The 21216-nt window shown below is 50.2% G+C and overlaps 3 protein-coding genes across 3 annotated transcripts; 1 reads left to right on the plus strand and 2 right to left on the minus strand.

Moving 5' to 3' along the window:
* Positions 1 to 892: 892 nt before the first annotated feature.
* BROUX77_001581 (uncharacterized protein) lies at positions 893 to 9566 on the minus strand (the record flags this gene model as incomplete). The annotated part of the gene is made up of 4 exons (XM_073746026.1): positions 893 to 1821; positions 1883 to 5647; positions 5706 to 6665; positions 6728 to 9566. 4 exons carry the CDS (start codon positions 9564 to 9566, stop codon positions 893 to 895), a joined length of 8493 nt encoding a protein of 2830 aa, XP_073606663.1.
* A 2528-nt stretch (positions 9567 to 12094) lies between these two features.
* On the minus strand, positions 12095 to 13766 carry BROUX77_001582 (uncharacterized protein; the record flags this gene model as incomplete). The annotated part of the gene is made up of 2 exons (XM_073746027.1): positions 12095 to 13327; positions 13401 to 13766. 2 exons carry the CDS (start codon positions 13764 to 13766, stop codon positions 12095 to 12097), a joined length of 1599 nt encoding a protein of 532 aa, XP_073606664.1.
* Positions 13767 to 18460: 4694 nt separating this feature from the next.
* Positions 18461 to 21145, plus strand: BROUX77_001583 (uncharacterized protein; the record flags this gene model as incomplete). Its single annotated transcript, XM_073746028.1, has 2 exons — positions 18461 to 20305; positions 20390 to 21145. The coding sequence occupies 2 exons, from the start codon at positions 18461 to 18463 to the stop codon at positions 21143 to 21145; spliced, it is 2601 nt and encodes an 866-aa protein (XP_073606665.1).
* Positions 21146 to 21216: the final 71 nt, after the last annotated feature.

Genomic DNA, 21216 nt, shown 5'->3' on the forward strand with positions numbered 1-21216 from the left:
TCTATCTTGCTGACTCAGCGACCATAGCGCCGTACAGTTCACATTGGCCATGTCAAATTGTTTTGCATTTTGTTTACATATTTCGCCTGAGCCGAAAAAGACGCGATGGCCGCGGAATTATGGATAAAAATCGATCTCGTAGTTAGTCAACTATTTAAAGAGAAAAAAAAAAAAAAAAAAAAAAAAAAACACATGCTTTGTAGTTATGCACACATAACATATGCGGGAAACATTGCTCATATTGATTGCCTGATAATCTTCATTCCAGACATGATAGCAAATTTCCCCAGTAACCCTACTAAAAAAACTCTCAAGAAATCTGGGTAATATCCCGCTCCACTATTTCCAGCCACCAAATTTCCCAGCCCCACATGAATCCGCAATTCTGCCTCCCTGATATTCACCGCCTACACTGTATAAAGACGGAGCTGTCCCCCCCATATTTCAAGTTTAGTTTTTCCCTCTTTCTTCTTCATACTTACCTTATTCCGGTGTCTGGGGATCATGAAGCCTGGACACCAGGTCGGGTGGCCTGCATTGCACTTCGCGGAGTTGCCTGGCTTCGATTGTCCTTCGGGGCCATCGGGGGTGGAATTTTTGATTTTCTCTGTTCAATATGGAAGTATTTCTGTTGCGAATAACTCATTTTTCATTGATGTGACGGCTTGCCCGTTGCCTTGAGGAAGAAAAAGACCTGTTACTGAGGGAGGGAATCCAGTCAAACAAGCCATGCGCTTGTGTCATGGTTGGTTTTTAGGCACAAAGTGCCACAAGATAAAAATTGGATGCAATCGTGACGTCATGGGTCATGTCGCGGTCTATTAGTCAAGTCTAGTTTACCAAGTCCAGCTCTAGTTCTCAGTCTCCATTCATTTATTTTTCTTTGTGCACTTCATCGTCCACCTACCGTCCATTCCCACACTCTTCCATCCTCATCACCCGTGTAAACTCCAGTCGGCATTGCCATAATGCATGTGATGGCACCTGCCGGTGTCTGCTCTCCCCCATTGCCGCTAATAACGCCGCTCTTGTTGATAGATTCAGGGTTGCTCAGCATCCTGATGGCCTGCAGCATCCACCGGCCATTCTTGATGATGCGCTTCCACACTGTGACCTTGCCACGACGATGTCCAGTGAAGATGATGTCGTTCTCGACCCATTCAGTGCCGGAGCCATCGTAAAAGGCGACCGCGTACAGTGTTTCCTCGTTATCAGTATCAGCCGTAGCCGACAAAGATGCTGACGATGTTACGCGTTGCTCTAAAATCATCTCACCATTGATGTTGTACAGCATCACCGAACCGCCAGCACCGATCAAGATATCGCCGTTGGCCTCACTGACTGTCATGCTTTCCACACGCCGATTGCCTGGGATATGAAGTCTGCGCACAAATTCCAGGCGATTCAAGTCCCACACACAGACTTGTCCTTCGCTGATGCTTACCAACATGCTAAAGGCTGTGCTGGCGGCAAGCATCTCGACGGGTTTGTGGTGGCCAAAAAGCGCTTTACGCAGCGTGAGATCTACGCACCTTCCATGTGAAGTGTGCATGGCAAATACACTAATAACGCAGTCTTCGCCTGCCGTGACTAATGTTTTGGAGTCTGGTACAAGGACGGCCGATAGGGGCCCGGAATGTAGATTCTCACAGAGACCAGCAGGTCTGCGGGACTCGGAGAAAAAGAAGCGAAGAGAAGCATCCGCAAAACCAAAGTCTAGATACTTGTCGTACGGCGCAAAGTGGAGGCGGAATGGTGAAGCCGCCAGGAGGCGGTCGAGTTTAGGGGCGTAGACCAATGATGCTACACGATGGTGTGTTTCTATAAAGAGAGCTGGTTAGAATGCGATTGAAAAGGGGAAGAAAGCCGGAGTTTAGCCTACCCAAGATTGGAGATACAACTCGTGTCAGTCCGTAAACTGATGTATCTAACCTGCGACCTGGAGGATGTACATTCTCGCGCTGCGGATGCGGTCTGCTGAAGACCATTTTTGGTGTCTGCCCAAAGTTGTGAATCACACCAGCTGCGATGCGTTTCTCTTGCAGATCTTCAATGTCGTCGAGGTTGCGTGCACCCTCGTATGATTGCCAGTGGAAGACGTTCATGTTGTCAACAGCCTGTTCACCAACTTGCTTATAGCCAAAGACCAGGTCAATCCAAGAATGAAGATTCTGGCTGACGTATGGGCACTCTAGTGCTTCACGGTTCTTCTGCACAAAGATTTTGGGGTCGCCATGAGCCCACGGTGGAAGTTCAACATCATCGACTGGAGTACCGGTACTTTCGCGTGTACCAAAGGCATAGCCGTTGATATTGGCGAGGAACTCGGGTAGGCAGAAGAACTCAGGGATCAGCTCGCGGACGTCTGTCTTGTGTTCTGCCGATGCGCTGCGCCAGGCGCCAGGAATGCTGTGGAAGAGGCGATCGGCATGGTCAAAGGAACCACCCTGCAGGAGAATAAAAGAATGAACAAAAGGTGGCAGACGAATCAAGTATGATGAGACAATCATGGCCGTGCTATAGTGGGTACCATAATGGAATGGCTTCTCGCCAATCTCAGCTAGCGCCGCATAGTTCTCATGGTATGCTGAGATGCGACCAGGAGTTTGTGCACCCATAGGCTTACTGAGATCACGGAACGTGGCGGGGTCGTTGAGGTTCAGTTCTGAGCTGGTATAATCTGCCAGAACCCACGGAAACACTGGATACTGGGTAATATCATTGAATGTGCGTCCGGCCATGGTGTTGATCATCATCAGGTAATGGAAGTTGGACATTTCACCTCGTTGCCAGCGCCTTGTAACAGTGTACAGAGGGTTGGTAGTCGTCTGAGAAAACAGCCCACCAATGCGTGACCCTAGTCCAAAGCCAACTGGGCTATCATCGGCCGCACGGAGGACCCGTAAGCTCTCCAGTCGCCAGGCATCGTCACTTGAAGGAGCCGCTGCACCAGTACTATGCGGGGCTTTTCTTGATAATTGCATGAACAAGTCGTTGCGGCGTGCCGGGTCGATTGCAGTCAAGAGATAACTGCGGCCGTCGGTGAAGAACACTTCAATAGCCACATCGCGGAAGAGGAATCGGCGCTTGTTGATACTGAGAACATGATCCCACAGCCAGTGACGACTCTCCTGTTCAGTTGACCGCACCCCCACTGTTGTGGTCTTTGGATCCATGATGATTTGAGAGTATGGATCACGCTCGTCGGGAGGGGCCTGCCAGGCATTCACAATCTCACCCGAGGCACAGTGAAACACACCATCCATCATGTAAAGTGCGTCCTTGCCCACAATTAGAATACCTTCGGCAGCTTCAAGTCCAATGATGCGTGAAATGTTGAACACAGCTTGAACAGCATCGTCAGGCTGCAAACGCCGCATGACTTTACGATTCTTGTCCTCAAAGCCGTCATCTCCACCATCAGCAACATCATTAGGATCATCAATGAATTCAAAGTCATCCTCGGGAGCGAACCCGCCAACATCACCTTCAACCTCACCCTCAACACCGTCATCGGCCATAACCTCTGGAAAGGCCTCGCCGTTGGTGTGATGTTGTTCTCCGGATGTGTCTGTGATGATGGAAATGGACATTGAATCAATAGATTGCGCGGATCGAGTATCAGAAACAGCGCGAGATCTTGTCTGGCCTGGGCCAACAGAAGCCGGGGTTGGTGCATTGACCCGCAGTGATGACATTGGAGCTGCCATTGAGGCGACACTAGCATCTGTATGGCGTCGCTTTGGTTGATACTCGCTATGTGATGTGGAGTGGTCCGGTAGTAGGCGGAGTCGCATGCGATTACGGCCTTCGGTGCGGTCTAGCTTCCATTTGACGGTCGTGAGTAGCTCAGTCGAATCTAAAAGCCCATTGTCGGCGGCTCCAGGACGCGTGAGATGGCGGTCCATCTTTGCATAGGCCTGTGCTAAGAAGATCATGTCGTCGGTGCGGTCCTGCATTAGACGTTGATGGCGAGTGTGTTCAGTGTGGTATATGCTCTTCATCCAAGCGCTGTTGCTCATAGTATGGCGATGGAGAGCCGTGTTGCGCATCATACTTTCCGAGTGCCAGTGACGCAGTTTGTCCTTACGGCGGCCTAGACGACCACGGGCACTTTCTACAGTACGCTGATTCTCAGTTGCAACAAAGTCTTCCCATACCTTCGCCAGATTTCCAAAGAATAAGGCGTCTAGAGATTCCCGATGGCCATCTACCCAATCCAAGAAAGCCTCGTTATCCATCTCTGTGACTACTTCAAAATCTTGAAGAAGAAGTGCTGTCTGATGATTCTGGTTGCTATTGTTGCGCCCCAGAAGAGATGAGCCTACAACGGGCAGCTGTCCTGAAATGGGCCGCAAGAGCATGGCAGCAGCTTCTGGCTTTTGCACCATCATAATGCGCATAATAGTAGCAGCAGCTACACGAACGGCAGGACGAGTATCAATCAACTTGACGTATAGTTGATATAACAGCAGTCTCATGTACTCATCGCCGCTTTCCAAGAAACTGAGGATTGCCGCCTGCCAGTACATGATCTTGTCCATGACAGCGAGGGCCTTAGCATCATCAGAGCCAGAGATACCCGCAGTCTCAGCGTCGTCCATGTCGGATAGCTGCAAAAGCATTACCTTGAAAAAAGCCCCTCTGAGTGTTGTTACGGCCTGGGAACACAGACGAACACTTTTGAGAGTAGCCACAGCGGGTTGCTGAAGATAATCTAAACAAAGCCCCGTGAACTCCAACATGCTGTCAGCTCCGCCAATAAACCAGCCCGCAAATATGGAGTCAACAACGACGTGAACACTGAAGCGTGCCAAATTCATGAGAATTCGGGGCTCTGTAATACAGCCAAGATTTAGTTCAATTTCCGTCTTCAGGTGCTGGATAGTGTTTCTCAGGATATACGACTCAAAGTAGGCCTGATGCTCCTGAAAGCCAGGGGGAATCTTGCATGCAAGATTGAAACCAGGGAATTCTTTGCGGTTAAGAATTTGGTCCGAGAATATAGCAATGACCAACTCCAGTAGCCCCTGGAGGATGGTGTTACTGGTCTGCTGACCCTCAGTCTTTTTACTTTGTACAGCATGGCTCTGTTCCTCTGGTATAGTCATGAACATATTGTTATTCTTGTTTTCTCTCGCCACAGGAGACAGTACCGGGGTGAGACGAGCAGAGCTTGGACCTTTGCGTTGCTCAGAGTCATGGCTCACAACATCTGAGGTAAGAAGGACAAATGATGACGCCCGTTGTAATCTTGGGGCCGAAGAGGTACTGGGGGCTGAGACCTGCGATGCCGAGATTGAGCCCAAAATTCCACCACTACTGGCAGTGTTTGGTACGGTTTCGGAGCGCTCCCTATGCGGCGAAGCCCGGCGGACAATTGGCGCAGCAGTAGATCCGGCTATTGGGCGGATGATAACGTCACCACCATCAAAGGTAAGCATGGAATCACCCGAATTGAGCTCAGTTTCAGGGTTGACTGCGTCAGTTGACACAATAATAGGATACAAAGCGGAAAGCAAAAGACTGCTATAATCAGACGACAGCGCAAAGTCTCGGAACTCTGAAGACGAGGCATGTAGATCTGTAAGGAACCGAGTAATGGTTTGGATCACGACGACGCGCATGGCGATTTTGTCTACATCTTCTATAGAGAGTATTAGCTTCTTCTAGTCCCACTTGTTTCCGGAGTAGATTGAACTTACTTCTAACACCTAGGGCTTGAGATAGCTCCATAGACCGTGCTCTTGGTCGTCTCCCCGTTGGAACACTAGTAGTTGACGCAGGTCCCGAGCTTGAGGTCTGTTTTCCATGCGTATTCGTCTCGGTTCTGGTACCGGCAGGTGACTCTGGATGCTCCTGAAGGCTCACGACTTGCTTGACACCGTGCTGAAGCATTGCCATAATGACTGATAGAGCCTCAGGACAAACTACGCGCGGGGACTGGAAGATGTCCATGAGACTGAAGAAGTCGAATGTGCGCTCAAAGTCAATGGCTGCTACATCGTGGCCAAACATGATGCTGAAGCAAATCGGCCACAAGGTTGGAATATCCCACCACCTACGGAGTCGCGCTGCCATCACTGCAAACCCGCCAGTTTTGACAGCAAACTTGGTTGTGTAGGTGGTACCGTGAGTCACTAGTACACGGGCAAGAATCTTGGTGCCGTAAACTACAACTTCAGCATCATCTTCAGTCAACAGGTATAAAAGCCACTTGTTGGTGACAGTGCGTGCAAACTTGCTAATGGCAGCCGTGCTAGCACTGTCACAAAGTAAATTAGAGTACCAGCCGAGAATTCGGGTTCCGACCTGTCTTCGTGGGAGGGCTTTGTGGTGATTGTTGTGGAAGTTTGGTTGGGTGGAGGCACCACCTGGAGAGTTAACTTCGATTACAGGGCGCCTAGCTCCAGCTGGCGTGAAGCTAATGGAGCGGTTGCTAGCCGAGCGTTGGCGAGTAGCGCGTGTGTTGGTAGAGGAGGCCGACGAAGAAGAAGAGGAACCGGTGGCACGAAGCATGTAGGTAATGAATAGGGCCAGAGATCGTTGAACTTCACTACTAAAGTTTGACGTGACAAGGGCCTCAAAGGCAGAACGGAAGGCAGGAACAATGTCTTCAGTGAGAGATTCGCTTTTGAGAGCTTCGAGCAGACGCTTAATAATTCCTACAATGGGGGTGCATGATTAGGACATATTAACAAGCCGGGCATTAGTGAAAATAACTTACTCATGCGCACTAGGCGTCGACTGTTAAACTCATGATACTTGCTCTTTACTGCAAATGTCGCGAATTGGGAATAATACAGTTCCTGTGTCTCTGGTGATGATTTTCGCCATGTATCTACATCTATCAGCAGAATACGGTACGCTAAAGGATTGATGATGAATGATTCGATAGCATTGCCATGGTTGTACCCAACGAACTGTAGAACCAACTTTAAAAGCCTCAACGTCAGGTTGTCGCGCTCATCCTTGTTCATCTTGAGTGCTGGTATCCGGATGGACGATGAACGTTCTGTGCCGGCTGTTGGTGAACCGAAGCCAAGCTTGGACCGAATGAGGAGACCGAGTATAGCATACCCATTGTCGCGTTCCATGGCATCGCTGTTGCGCCAGCTATGGCGCACACAGGTGAATATGATTTCAACAACCCTCAAAGTGTCTTCTGCTGTCTGAGTGCTATGAAGAAGCTTGAGGGCTAATGGAGTGAAGCCGGCCAGACGCCACATATTGTCGTCGATATATGATGGGGTTACTACCACTGGGCTTCCTGACAGTACAGCCATACCATGTGGCCGCATGAATGCTTCGGGTAGGAACGGAACAGCAGCATTTACAGCTACGGTAGGCCCCCCACGCCGGAAGACGTTGGCTAGAGATACTGCGGCCTGACGCGGTAGCCAATGGAAAAGATTGCTCTCATGAAAGACAGTGTCATCGCGATACACAGCGGTTGGGAAACAGCTCAGCAGTGTCTTGTTTTCGGGGAGCAGCAATGAAGCCTTGCCACGGATGGCTCGGAGGATATCCGAGCTGTCATCTTTGCCCGGATGTAACATTTCATTGCGCAGGCCCAGTGTTGCTGACGCTTCATATGTCTGAAAGCCACCTAGACTGTCCTGAAAGTTCCCTTGATATCTTGGTCCTAGACCATAATGTACTGCCAGAAAGTCATCACTCAGGACATCATCTAGCAAATGTGCTGAGGCTAGAGACCACTTTGAGGAAATCTTCCCTGGGCCACACCGACTAGAAAGATTACGGGGTGTTCCCAAAAATGCCTGGACTGGGGCATGGGCCTGGTTAGAAGTAGACTTGAAAGCTGGAGCACCAAAACCACCCATGTCGACTGGTGTAGCAGAAGAGCCGACTGGCACCGGGGGAGGTGCAAGTGGATATCCACAGCGAACTTGCTCTATAAACTCGCCGTTGATATATAATGAAGCCTTGCTGCTAGACATTGCCCGAGGCCTGCGATGTACCAAAGCCACATGGTACCATGTGCGTTCTTCAAAAGCAAGAGCCTTGAAGCGCACACTAGGACGAGGTGAGGTCACACTGGTTTGCAAGATGAAGTTGTGTGTGTCCTTTTCGAGATACAGCATCAGAAAGCAGGCTTGCGACGCATCAAAAACGCCAAAGATGGTAGTGTGGGTGGCAGGATCGAACTTATCAATACGCAGCCACGCAGTAAAAGTGTATCCTGGAGAGTTTACCGGAGGAAATGTACGGCCAAGGGCAGGAAGTTCCATTGCACTGTAACCATGCAGTGTCAGGTCAAACTGGAAGAAAGATGGACCGGCATACTGAGAGGCCATCTCGAGGCAGAAGGCCAGGGCATCGGGGGATTTCGAAGTTAAGAGGAACTGGGTATCGGCAGGCGTTGGTATGCCTAAATACATGAGCATTCTGCATAGATTCATAAGGGTGCTGCGTTCAGGCTGAGCTAGCCACGGCTCTAGATTGGCACTGAAGCAAACATGCAAAAAGTCCGAGAGAGCGCCTGAGCTGTGTATGGTGGAAAGGTTGAACATGGATACCGAGACTGCGCTGGTCAGGAACCGTAAGACTAGCCACGAGCACAGGGATAGGAACTCTTGAGGTCTTGGATTTGTCGATTTCGAGCGAGGTATAGACAGCCATAGGTTGATTATGGTACGAAGAATCTCGGGGTTATGGAAGTGTGTAGTGGGAGTGATGAGGCGACGGACCTGGGCCGTGAGGGACGCTAGACGAACGCCGGAATCGCCTGGGCTTGTGACTTGGATAATGACGCCATCGCTAGTTTCAGGGTCGATTTCACTAGTGTCGTTGTTATCATTATCTGTCCCTCGCCCGGGTATCCCACCTTCTGAAGTATCTGGAGACTCTGTAGACCCCATGTTATCAAACACTTGGGGGACAGCTTTATCAGCTAATGCGAAGCCCAGAAGCGTGCCAAATAAATTATGTATAGCCTGCAACACGACCTCGCCCTTATCAATGGCGGCGAACAAGCTGCCGCTCAGCCCAATGCTGGCTAGAGCCGCCTCCAGAGTCACCCAGCCATCACCAGCACGCCCAACCTTGCGCTTGAAGAATCTCCGGTTACCGGAATGCTGCGCCAGCACAGCGTCCAGAACGTCAAGCCATGCACCCAGAAAGTCAAACAGAGCCGAGGTCTCTTGGGTAGAGCGGGTAGGGGGGTCGTAGAACCCACTGAATCGTTTCAACACGGCTAAGAGGAGGCTGAAGCCGTCCTGATGGCGGAAGTCGTCTTGGAATGGGTTGGGTGTCGGCCGTGATGTAACGAAGGTGGAAAGCTTTTGAAGCACGGCAGAAAGTGTGGGAAGAGACGGGTAGTTGATGGGAGATGGCGAGGAAGCAGGAGAGGCGCATATCACGGCCAGATTGGAGATAGAGGCGGAGGCGGAGGTGGAAGAGGGGGTCGTCGAGGACAGAGGAGGGGACGGTTCGGAGGCGGTTTTGAGGGAGTCGAGGAGAGCAGCCAGAACGTCATTGGAAACAGAAGGCGGGGGAGACGATGTGGTGACGGAGCGGTAGCGTCGCGGGGTTGAAGCGGGCATTGTCGAGGGTTTGGGAGAGGCCCAGAATATGCGAGAAAAATCAAGGAGACTAGAGGGTTAGAGCGCAGCGGCGGGAAGACAGCGAGATCAAAGCCACAGCTGAGCAGCCAGCAAGGCGTTTTTGGACCGGTCGGAAAGCTGGTTGGACAGCCAGAATGGAGCATTTAGCATAGACAAGCAAGCAGAGCTGTAAGCCGGGGCTGATGATGCATGGCTTTCGTTCGCTCTTTGCCTTGCTTATCAAAGCGCCCGCCAGGCCAGCAGAAAAATGCGGATAAGGCGGCGGCGTGGCTAGCGTGCCGGCGATAAACTCGGGCGGGACTTTGTGGTGATGTTGCGGGAAAGGGAAAACAGCGGGGCGAGCCGAGGCACCAAGGCAAGAAACTCAGAGTGAGGCCAGGTTGCAATGTTTCGTGATGCTTTGGTGTGCGGTGGTGGTGGTGGTGGTGGTGTGTCCCTTGAGGCACTGATTGATTGACTGGCCCTTGATTACTTGGCTGGTTGTTTTCGGGCTCAAGGTACCCTGTAACTAGATAACGAACCAGGGATACATTGTAGTTACATAGCTCCATATTATGTAGTTATGCATCTTCTGGAAAATTGGTGCATGCTGGCTGGGTCGCTACTTTAAGTCATTCAGCAAAGGATTCAACAGACCAGGAAGGTAGGGAAGGTGGCCAGGGAGGGGAAAGTAGGAAGTGGGAGGTACCCCGAGCTTCTTACAAAGAGGCACTTGCGATCTTGGTCAATGCAAAACACCTCACGTCCCGCAATCCCGCTTATGAGGATCCAGCCGCAATGGGTACTATCTCGGAAAAGACTCGCGCAAAAACGCAACTGCACCGGGCAAACACCGTCACACACATTGCCACCATGTAGCCTTCTCTGTGTCGAATAGAATGCATGGTCACCGACATGGATTTCAGCAGCTGGTATTTTGAGGTATAGTTCATGGCTGCCTCTAGTGGGTGGCTAACCGAGCCGGCACGTACATACATACATATGTGCAGTAAGTTGCCACAAGTTTGTCCCCACTAGTGACCAAACCACCATGGAGTTGGATGATGATGCATCCTTGTGTAGAATTTTCTCAATCATATGAAATTCAATTCGTATGTTCTTTATACAAAATTCAAGCTCTGCTTCTACTCTGCAAGATGTGATATACTAACACAAGGCTAGGGGCAGATTTACGATCCTTTTTCTAATGAGGTGATTCGCCTCGAAATCAGAGGCTGTAAAATCTCTATCTATATTTTCTCGATGCAACGACGGAGTTCAACTCTACCATCTGAATTATTCACGGCATTTTGGAGAATAAAGCCTTCCGCATAAATCCATCTCTTCAGAATTCTCCCAGTTTTCGACGAAAAAGGTTATGAAGCCTGGAAGAGGTTCGTGGTATTTGATAGTGATAATCAACTAGAATCACGAAACTTGCCCGAACTCTGAGACGCCATAACTCAATTAATATGCTGATATATTTGATGCAAGCTTGATGTCCATGTATCCTGATCATTTTTCTATCAGTAGCATGTCTTTGATTTAAAAATCTTCCCATTTGCCCGTGTAATATAAAGAAATATCAAGTTGGTCGGTTTCTCGGGGGTCGGAACGGTCTAGGTTTTCCGAAGGGTTTCCTACGCGATTAGGCGTTTATTATTGAAAGGTAACATGATAGATCGACTGTTGAATGAATTGCGCTTCTGTGGATATCCATATTGGAGCTTGGCCTTCGGCGTGGAAGTTTTGTTGGCGGTTTGAAGTATACGGGTGAAGTCTTGTGGTTTATCTGAGCCTTCTTCGCAATAGACATTGCCGATGTTTCTTCCTGTGAAAGCGCAACCATCGCTTTTTTTGCTTCCGGAAATATAATTCTGGCTTCTCTAGTGGTTGGAGCATGTAATGTCACAAAAAAGGCGTTCTGAAGTTATTTTGTTGAAAAGCTGTCCTGGTTCAAGTTGAAGTGATGATTACCACGGTGTTAAGAATTTCGCTAAGTTTTTCAAAGTGGGGACGAACTTATGGCAACTAACTGTATGTTTGTATGTATATAGTACCACCTGTGTGCACCATCCACGACAAGCCGCCTCCCCCCAGATCAATGCCTCAGCCCCCCCTTTCGTCGTTTAATCGGCATACTCAGACAAACTCCCTTAAGCCACGGCATGTTTCACCCTTCCCTGAAGCTCGTGCCACCCATCACACTCACTTTGACACAACTAAGGAACAGTGGCTTATATGTAAATGATAGGAATCAATAGATGATGGAATAAAGGATAGAGAAAAAGAAATACGTTCAAAGAAAGCAACAAACAACAAGTGCCTCAGGCGCGTGCAGCAAATAACCCGTCATAACTGTAAACTGAAGGCAAAGCATGGCAAGGGCAAACAAGAAACATCCAAACAATAAACCAGAAGAACCCATAATCGCGCATAACAAGTGGCAACTAAGAGATAGATGGTTGCAGGACCAGAACAGACCCTTACACTCATTGGCGGCCAATCACACAACGGGGTGTACTAGCTTACAGAGAGCCGATAAAGTCCTTGATCTCCTCGTCGACAATCTCGTGTACTCTGTCCGAGAACTTCTGGGCCTTGGAAATGACAGACTCGGCACCCTTGGTTACCTTGCCGGACATGACATTTAGTTCGTTGTTAATGGCCTTCTCCAGGTCCTCGAGGTCGAGACCCGAGTCGGCAGCGTTCTTGGTCTTGTAGCCACCCTGCTTAATGATAGAAGAGTAGTTGGAGCAGCCACCACCGTTCCAGGCAAGGACGTTGGGAGTGCCTCTGGGGAGGTCAGACAGAGCACCCTCAGTAGCAATGCTGATGATGTTAGCCTTCAGCTCAGCCGGGGTGATGGGAGCCACTGAGTACTCCGAGTCAGCCGCGGGCTGCAGCGACAGGTAGTAGGCCAGAAGGCCGGCAATGTGAGGGGAAGCCATCGAGGTACCCGAGATGGTGTTGACGGCGTGCTTGGAACCAATCCAGGTGGACTGGATGCTCAGACCGGGAGCAAAGATGTCAGTGCACTTGCCCCAGTTGGAGAAGTAGGCACGGCTGTCATCCAGAGCCGAAGCACCAACGGTCACAGCGTTCTGCGCGGCAGCAGGCGAATAGTTGCAAGCATCGGCATTGTCGTTACCGGCAGCAACAGCAAAGTGTACGCCAACCTCGACGGCAGCGTTGACGACCTGATCCAGGGCGACAGTCTTGCCACCGCCCAGCGACATGTTGGCGGCCGATCCCTTGAAGCCCTTGCGTTTACCAGCCTTGGCATCCTTGACGGCCTTGATGTGGGCGTTGGCAGCCCATTCGACACCCTTGACAACATCAGACATTGTGCCCGAGCCGTTGGAGCGCAGGACCTTGACGGCGTAAATGCTAGCCTTCTTGGCAACACCGTACTTTTTGCCAGCGATAGTACCGGAGCAGTGGGTACCGTGACCGTTGCCGTCGATATCATCATCGCCCGCAGGGATGGTCTTGCCCCAAGCAGCACGACCCTCGAAGTCGACGTGCTGGGTGTTGCAACCAGTGTCGATGACGTAGACATCCACACCGTCACCGCCCTCGTTTGCGTACAAGTACTTGTTGAAGGTGCCAAACGACAGAGAGTCACGGTGAGAGATACGGGCCAGACCCCAGGGAGAGTTCTTCTCAGTGTCGGGAGAGCAGGAGTCATCGGTGGAGGGAGCCGAAGACGGGACTGTTCTCATTGTGTGCACGATGGTGTCCTTCTCAATGTATTCGACCTGTTGAGAAGATGCCGGTTAGTCATTTGTGGTTGCGTCATCGCGTTGGGGTGAATGCAAGGGATCAACTTACATCAGGATGTCTGCGCAGCTGTTCAATCAGTTCATCGTCGAACTGGCCGGCGTAACCACGAAAGTCCTTGCCGATGTTGAAGGTGTGCTTCAGACCGCTCAGGATTCCAGCGTCGAGGTCACGACGGCGCAGTTCAAGGCGCTTCTCCTCGCCCTGCTCATGCAACGACTGAACCCACGAGTGATGCGAAGTAGCGTCATTATCGTCGACGTGCTTCTTGAATTTGACAATGTATGAGTTGGGGATGGCCTCGGCATTGACAGAAGTCAGCACGGGTGCGGCATCGCCGTGAACGGTCTCGCTAGAGAAGGTTGAGGGCGCGGCGCTGACGGCAGCGGCCAGCGAAATGAGGATAGCGCTCTTCATGATGGAGGGTGACTGTGGTGTGGTAAAAAAACACAAGTGTCTACCAGAGACTTAAAAAACAGCAAGAAAAAGAAAAGGCGGCTGTAAATAGAGCGACAAGTATAACGAGGATGGAACAAAGAACAGCACACGCGGAGTTTGCTGGGAGACAACGGATGACGCGGGATGGTAAACAGAGGAAGAGAGATGAAGAAGAGAAGAGGGAATCAAGAGGAGAGAGTAGGGCGGGAAATGACGACGGCAGCGCAATGTACTTGTACTTGGACACCAAGAAGAAGAAACAAGAAGGGTGGGCGGGCGAGCTTAGCAGCTAAGGCTGTGGCTGTATGGCGATTGCGCCTGTGCCTGGGCCGCCTCGCCTGGGGTCTTCTGGCACAGGGTACCCAGATACCCAGAGACTAGCGGATACATGCTTGGGGCGGGTGCTGATAAGATAAGGAACAGCGATGCGGCTATGCAGCTATGCCGTGTATCCGCTTACCGGGGCGCTGAAACGGGTAGTGTGCCCTGTTCCGGTTGGAGAAGCTCAGGCAGCCAGCAGGGATTGTAAGTAATGTAATGCGTCCAGTACAAGTACAGGCATGTATGGATTCACGTCAACAGTGTATACTTGCGCATAGTATAGTCACTCTCTCTCCTTTCCTTGAACCCAGCATCCAGTACAGCCTTGGTGAGTGACCTCATTGTCCGACGTCATGTGGTGGGTGACTCTTGCCGCGTCCTGCCTCCTGGTGCCTTTGTCCTCCCCCTTTGTTTAGTTGGTCCTTCTCAGGGGCGACCAAGACAGATTCACATGTCTGTACATGTCTGTATGTCCATGAGTAAGCCCGGTGTGTGTGTATTTGCGCATAGTAGCTAAACCGGTGGCTACGTAGCATAGGTACAAAAAGCATGCGTGTATATATAGTTAGTTAGTTACCTGTGTGCCTGTGGGCAACCAAGGTCAGACCTGTCTATTCTATTCTCCTATCTGAGTTACCTACCGGTGTGCTCTTCACGACGCAAGACTAAACTGACTGATCGTCTGCGAATATCCACATCAATGACACCTCTATGACTACAGGTCTGCGCCTCTAATATGCCGATAGACCGGTAACTTCTTGGGCAACTCGCTTCCCTCCACCGAAGACGCTGCGCTCCTGCTCCTTAGCCCGTGCTCTCTCCTCTTGATAACTCCCGCTTCCGCTCACGCGTTTGCTTTTGTGCTACAGGGGATTAGCTAGCTGTTCCTTCTTCTGGTGCCCTCCTAAACTCGCCGCCTGTACTGTCTCACCTGCGCCCTTGCTTTTGTTCTCATCGCCCTCCCTTGTTCCTTCTGCCTGCTTACCCCAAATCCAGAGGGCTGAGAGCCGAGAGCACGGCATTCTTGCTCTTATCTCATCAGCTTCTAATGCCCTAGAAACGATGTTGCGACCCGTGTCTGATTGGCTGGATGGCTGCCCAGAGACCCACTATGGACCAGATTCGCGGCGTTGTATTGGCTGCCTTGGTTCTGGGATGAGAAAGACGTATTCTTATCACAGTCCACTATTGTACCTGTCACTGTGCAGATACAGAGGGACCTTGCCCGATCACGCGAGATCTCGCCGCGCTGAATGAATGTGAATATGGCACGGCCACGGAAAAGAGAGCGCGTTTTCAGGCGGCACACTTGCGCGCACAATCTCGCTAGACTATGGCTAGCACAATCGCAAGTATCTGTGTTCTTCTGCTGCAAGTATACTTGATCTGCTCTTCGTGGCCCCGTCATATTCTGTCTAATCGTGTGTATGTATACATACATATGTATGTAACTACGTGTAATCGGAGGCACTGAGCGCCAAGTACAAACAAACAAATGTCGCAACGAGCGTCATATCTGTATTGCTATCAGGGTAGCAGAGGGTAGCGGAGGAGGACTACGTACATTCTTATGTACTTATACACTAGACATAGTTACATCAAACCAGGCACCTTGTACATATGCATGTATGTGTAAACGCATATACGCATACAGGCATGTATGCAGCCGATTCTGACCAAGATGCGCCACATCCGCTTTTGCTGGCTTCTGGGTTACCGGTACCGTAGTATACATGTAGCGGGGTACTTCAGCCACAAATCCAACCACTTAAGCACAGGCCCGTTATCGCCATCCAAGGAGCCCGTCCGGTTGCGTCATTATCACCATCTGAAAACGAGGGCGGTATTTGTCCGTTTTGGGATAGACACTAGGTAGGTTTTGTGCCCCCTTCTTGCCGCTGACAAAGAGAGTGTTTTATGTTTCTAGCCTCAAGATCCTGCGCCATGGCAGGCCATCTAGTACCTGGGCACGCAAGTCATGAGGGCCGCTTTGATTTGATTGTCTTTATTGGCCCGTCTACTCGTAAATTGCACGTTGCCGTGAGGACTACAATCAAGATTCTAAGTCAGAGTCAGAGGGTTCGAAAGAAGACTGACTTGATAGATTTGTTACTAACTAGCTAGGAGGACAACCAATAACTATGCATTCACAACACAACCACTCAACTATGTAGCTATCATATTCCAAGTAACACTACAACTAGTTAGCGGTTGCTGTGTTTCTCGCTGCTCGCCTCGTTTTCCCCGAATCACTAGTTCATGCCCTACCCCTGACTCTCCTACCTTCTTTCTACGGTCATGAAATCAGGGCTTGTCCATGTACATACATCCATAGCTACATAACTACACCAGCCAAGCCCCGATATATCAATGTAGTATGATGTGCTTGGTTATAGCTGCTTGTGTGTAGACTTGGCTCGCTTACATCGTTCGTCGTTATATCTAGTTATCTGGTACATCTAATATGACATCGTGTTGTAGGGTCTTTTTTCCACTTCTGAGACATGCGCTCCCTCTGCCGGTGCTATACAAAGATCACTTGACGCTACTCATCCATGTTAGTCGGCACCCTCCTAGCACTATCCCGGGACAGCCCAAGACAAAGAAATGCCCCTCAGGCCCATGAACCGGATTCATAACCTGACTACACATGTACATATGTATGTCATTGGAAGCGACGGCCATTTGTCCAAGTCCTCCCCTCCGTGGCTCCGATCTTCTCTTGTGTCCCTTGTATACAGTTACATGGAATATATCTAACTACATGGTTAACTAGCCATAACTAGTGATGTTATGTTACCTTTCCCTTAGAAGGTGATGATATCATAGTTTCTCGTTCCTCCAAAGGCCATCTTTTCTCCTTTGACTCCAAGGCTGCTCTTTCTGAAGGAAGTGTTTTTTTGAACATATGACCAAAACGCCCTGATTAACATCGAGCTTTGTCTATATTTCCTTGTCACTTGTGCTGCGTGTTCGTCTTATAGTTACGCTTAGTTCGTATCCAATTGAATCTGACTAGGGTTAGAGAGGGTTGTGACTACACGAAATATCTCATGCCTCATGTAGCCCAACCTCGTCCCCTTGGACCTTGACAACACTTTGTGGACTTGCATGCAGGCTCGGCCCGGAGAGAGACAACACACCAACCACATGGAAAGTGGAGTAGAGGTACATGAATATCATACATGTACATCCAACAGAAGAGCAAAGGCGACAACGCAGCATGATAGCCGAAGCGGTGTGTACAAGTACAAGTACAAGTATATATGTATGTACAGACCTACATACATAAAGCGACCTAAACAGTGCATCTTTTTTTGCACAGATAGATGCTAGTGTTGCGTATAGCATTGTGCATGTAGTTAACTATGTAACTAGTTAGCGGTGGTATCATGTCATGGAACATGGCGATATATTTCCTATGGCTGGAGGGGTAGCCTCTTTGTTGTAGTTATAGTGATGAAGACACCCAAAACGTCTCTTGATAATGGTTCAAGCCTGTGTGGAAACTTGGTCGTCGATTTTGTTGACGGCCATAACTCTAGAACTGGGGCTTTATATGGCTATGCATCTACGTGCATCAAACTATACACATGTACGATTAGTTACACCGCCAACGCGACCTGCATTGAGAACCGATAATCTGGCCAATGCTACTTAAGCATGTTTATGCTCGGATCTGGTGTACTGTTCTCAAGGATACTTGACTTGTCGAGATTCCATCTAGTTATCTAATATGCAAGGCATGTTCTCCTGCCCTACTTCTGCCAATTCTTCTTCTGCTTTCACACGAAACGAAACGTCACTGGCCAAGTTGTAAGACTTACATTTAGTTGCCTGCAGAATATACAGGCACAAATACACAGATAGCGCCCAGCGTCAACACCAAGACCAGCACATCGGATTGCATCAATTGCGACACCTGAAAACAGACAGAAGCCTTATTTTTGTCCATTAGGTAGAGTGCAGTGCATCTTTGGCGAGAGTGTCCCCCGCCTTTCGAACATCTTCCAGCTCAACCCTCGGCACATCCCCGAAGAAGCTCTCCGGCTTTCTGTTTCTTCTTCATAAAACCCCCCGGGAAAACAGAGATTTTGGCTTTGTTGATTCCTCCGCCAGAACCAGGCAACTGCTTTGAGCAATCATTGGGACTATTGAAACCATCGCAACTAGGAAGGAACGCCTTAGTCTGTGCCACCACAACAAACGCATCAACTCTAACGCCAACAGCAACAACAACAACGACAACAACGTCATTCTCCAAAAACAACAACAACAGCAAAGTTCACAGCTACTGTTTAGCACCTGCCGTTTCCAGTGACGCCTGAAATTCTCAGTGTTTCTCTCTCGCCATGGCTGGACTTCATCACTTTGAGGGCGAGCTCCAGTGGCCGCCACTTCCTCCTCCGTTCCCCCATGCCCGACCTCTTCGGCGCCCTATTCTACACCGGAACTCTCTTGATCCAGCCCTTAACGCAGTTCGAATCCGCGATCAAGACTTTGCTCGGGGCCATATCCACGCGGCCTCACCTCAGCTAGCCGAGACCATGCCGTCGTACCACACCCACCTGGACGGCCACACCCAGTCTTCCCTACCACCACCGCCATCGCCACTCCCTGCTTTCCACTCATACCTGACCCCTGCTGAGGCTTCCACTCAGTCGCCAGCTTCCGAATTCATGAGTCTCCCGTACTCGGCGACCGTGAGCGTGTCACCGCAGTCACCTACATGGAAGTCTGCTATTTCCTCGTCAAGCGGAATACAATCGGGCTCACAAAGCCATCGTTACACTACTATGGACTCGGACCATGCTCACCAGACAGCGCAGCTTGCGGCAGCCGCCTCTATCTTCAAGAGTCTAAAGTCCGCCCACCCTACCCCAAAAAGCCGTCCACACACTGTGGGTAGATCCAGTCTGCGGGAGTATCTGAAAAAGCATCCTGTCAATTCTTCGGTTTTAGCTTCTTCTAGTCACAACACCAGTGGTAGTGTTGCTTTAAGTTCTCCTGTGACGCCGTCCAAATCAGGATTTTCAAGAAAATTCGAGGCTGTTGAGAAGTCTTCTAGTGTATCCCAGTGTGATAGTGGTCGTCTGGGTCGAACTCTACGCAGCCACAGGATTCCACCCACGGACATCACCTCTTCAGCTAGTAGCTCATGGCCCAAGCTTAGCATGCAGACACCGACTGTCACGACTGGAGAAGTCACACCTCACCGCCCTTTGCGAGGGACTAAATCGATGACGTTTTTGGAAAAACCCTTTGCCCGAAAGACTGCGACCCGCTTTGGAGGCAACAGCAGAGCTACCTTCCTGAGAACTTCTTCGTTTAGCCAGCCCAATCGCCTTTCCGAGGCCTCAACTGTCGTCATGACCAAAAAGCCATACAATATTCGCCGGTCTGTCCGTCTGAGCAGTGCAAGCACTGACATGGGCTATGATATGTCGTCACCGTCCGTGGCTACAGACAAGAGCCAGAACCTTAACCACGGCCGCTTTCTGCACTTTCTCCAAACCAGTAAGAAAAAGGCCTTGGCGTCGTTTTTGAAGAGGCCACAACAACACAAAATGTCTCTAGTCGCTAGCAAGGGAAAGGGCATACAGACATCTAGTGCTGTCCCCATGTTAGGGTCTGTTCCAAAACGCCGTGGCATTCGTAAGATCAGTTGGTTGAGTACTAGCCGTAGTAGCATGGTTAACGATGGCTACTATGACGAGGACATCAGCCGCCCTTCGACAAATAGCACGAATGTTGCAGAACTTAGCAGGACTGCCACTGTGTCGACGGCCACTGAAGACGATCCTTACACCCCTACCAACCAAATTTCAGAGTTCTACAGCCACCAGTTTGAGTACCGGGCTACTGATCTTTCTCCCTCGATCCACACGGTACGCATAGTTCATGAGCGTCCAGCTTTGCAACATCCGAGTCCTCAGAGTCCCGAAAACAAGTGTAGTCCACAAAATGCCTTTTTCCGCACTAGTCCAACATTCCGAACTACAATTCGCCGGCAGATGGATGAAGAAGAAGCTAGAACCAGCTCGGCATGGAAAGGAATCGGGACGACAGGGTACTCTACCACCATTGGCATCCAAGCTAAGAATGAAGACATTGGAGCAGGCCTATTGAGAGCTAGATCGACACGGGATGACACATCTAGTGTTTACTCGAGCGAATATCAGATGCAGGGTGGCCTTGTTCATTATGACCCACAGCACTCGTCCCAGGAGCATTAGCATGACCAGGTCAGTGCTGGTTCAAGTCCACTTGCTGACTCTCAGGTTGATATCTTCCAAAACCCCATGACTGAGGAACCGAGCCGGCAGCAGTCTTCTCACTCGATGCGAAATCCCTCGTTGACAAGCTCAGCTGATTGGAACATGATTCCAGAGTCTATCAGTTCTAAACTCTGGGCACAGGATGCGGAAGGATCAACATCCACCCCGGTATATCCTACCACAACCTCTAGAGCCGGCCATGGCCACATTCGCGAGAGAGCACATGTTGACGACGAAGATGAACCCATGTTTGGGTATGGCGATCAAGCCCCACCATCTGTCGTACAGTCAATTCGTAGCGCGATGAGAAGTGAAACAGAAGAAGACGAAGGCCATTTCGAAGCCGAGGACATTGCCATGAAGCCTCCTGACCAAAGAACTTGGTTTGACTATACCGACCATTGTCACGTCGCATTCGAACCTAGTGTTTCTATAAGTGCTGAACGGCTGGTCCAGGCTCCTCAACCCTGTGTGGTTGAAGAGCTTGCAAGACATCTAAAGGACGTGACTTTGGAGAACCGTCAAGAGGCAAAGCTCAAGCGAAGCACATCAACCAAAAGTCCTGGGTCACCGGCAGGATGGCGGCCTCAAAGTAATGGTAAGATTCCCAAGCAGTCCCATGCTACACGTAATCGAGTGTCGCCAGGAAGAAGAATGGCGGAGTCTTTCTTGGAAAATAGACGACGCCAGCAGGAACCGCACCCAATGTCGGGTCGAGGCGGTGGAGCGAGAAGGGACTTTTCAGGGGCGTTTATCTGAGAGAAGAAGCATTACAGTGGGGAGGCAAGTTTGTTTTTGTGGGTTTTTACTCTTGAGGTGCGTTTGTTGGA

The sequence above is a fragment of the Berkeleyomyces rouxiae genome (genome assembly GCF_048999995.1).
Source record: "Berkeleyomyces rouxiae strain 22BRR77 chromosome Unknown BrBRR77_ptg000002l, whole genome shotgun sequence".
In the NCBI taxonomy this organism is placed as follows: Eukaryota; Fungi; Ascomycota; class Sordariomycetes; order Microascales; family Ceratocystidaceae; genus Berkeleyomyces; species Berkeleyomyces rouxiae.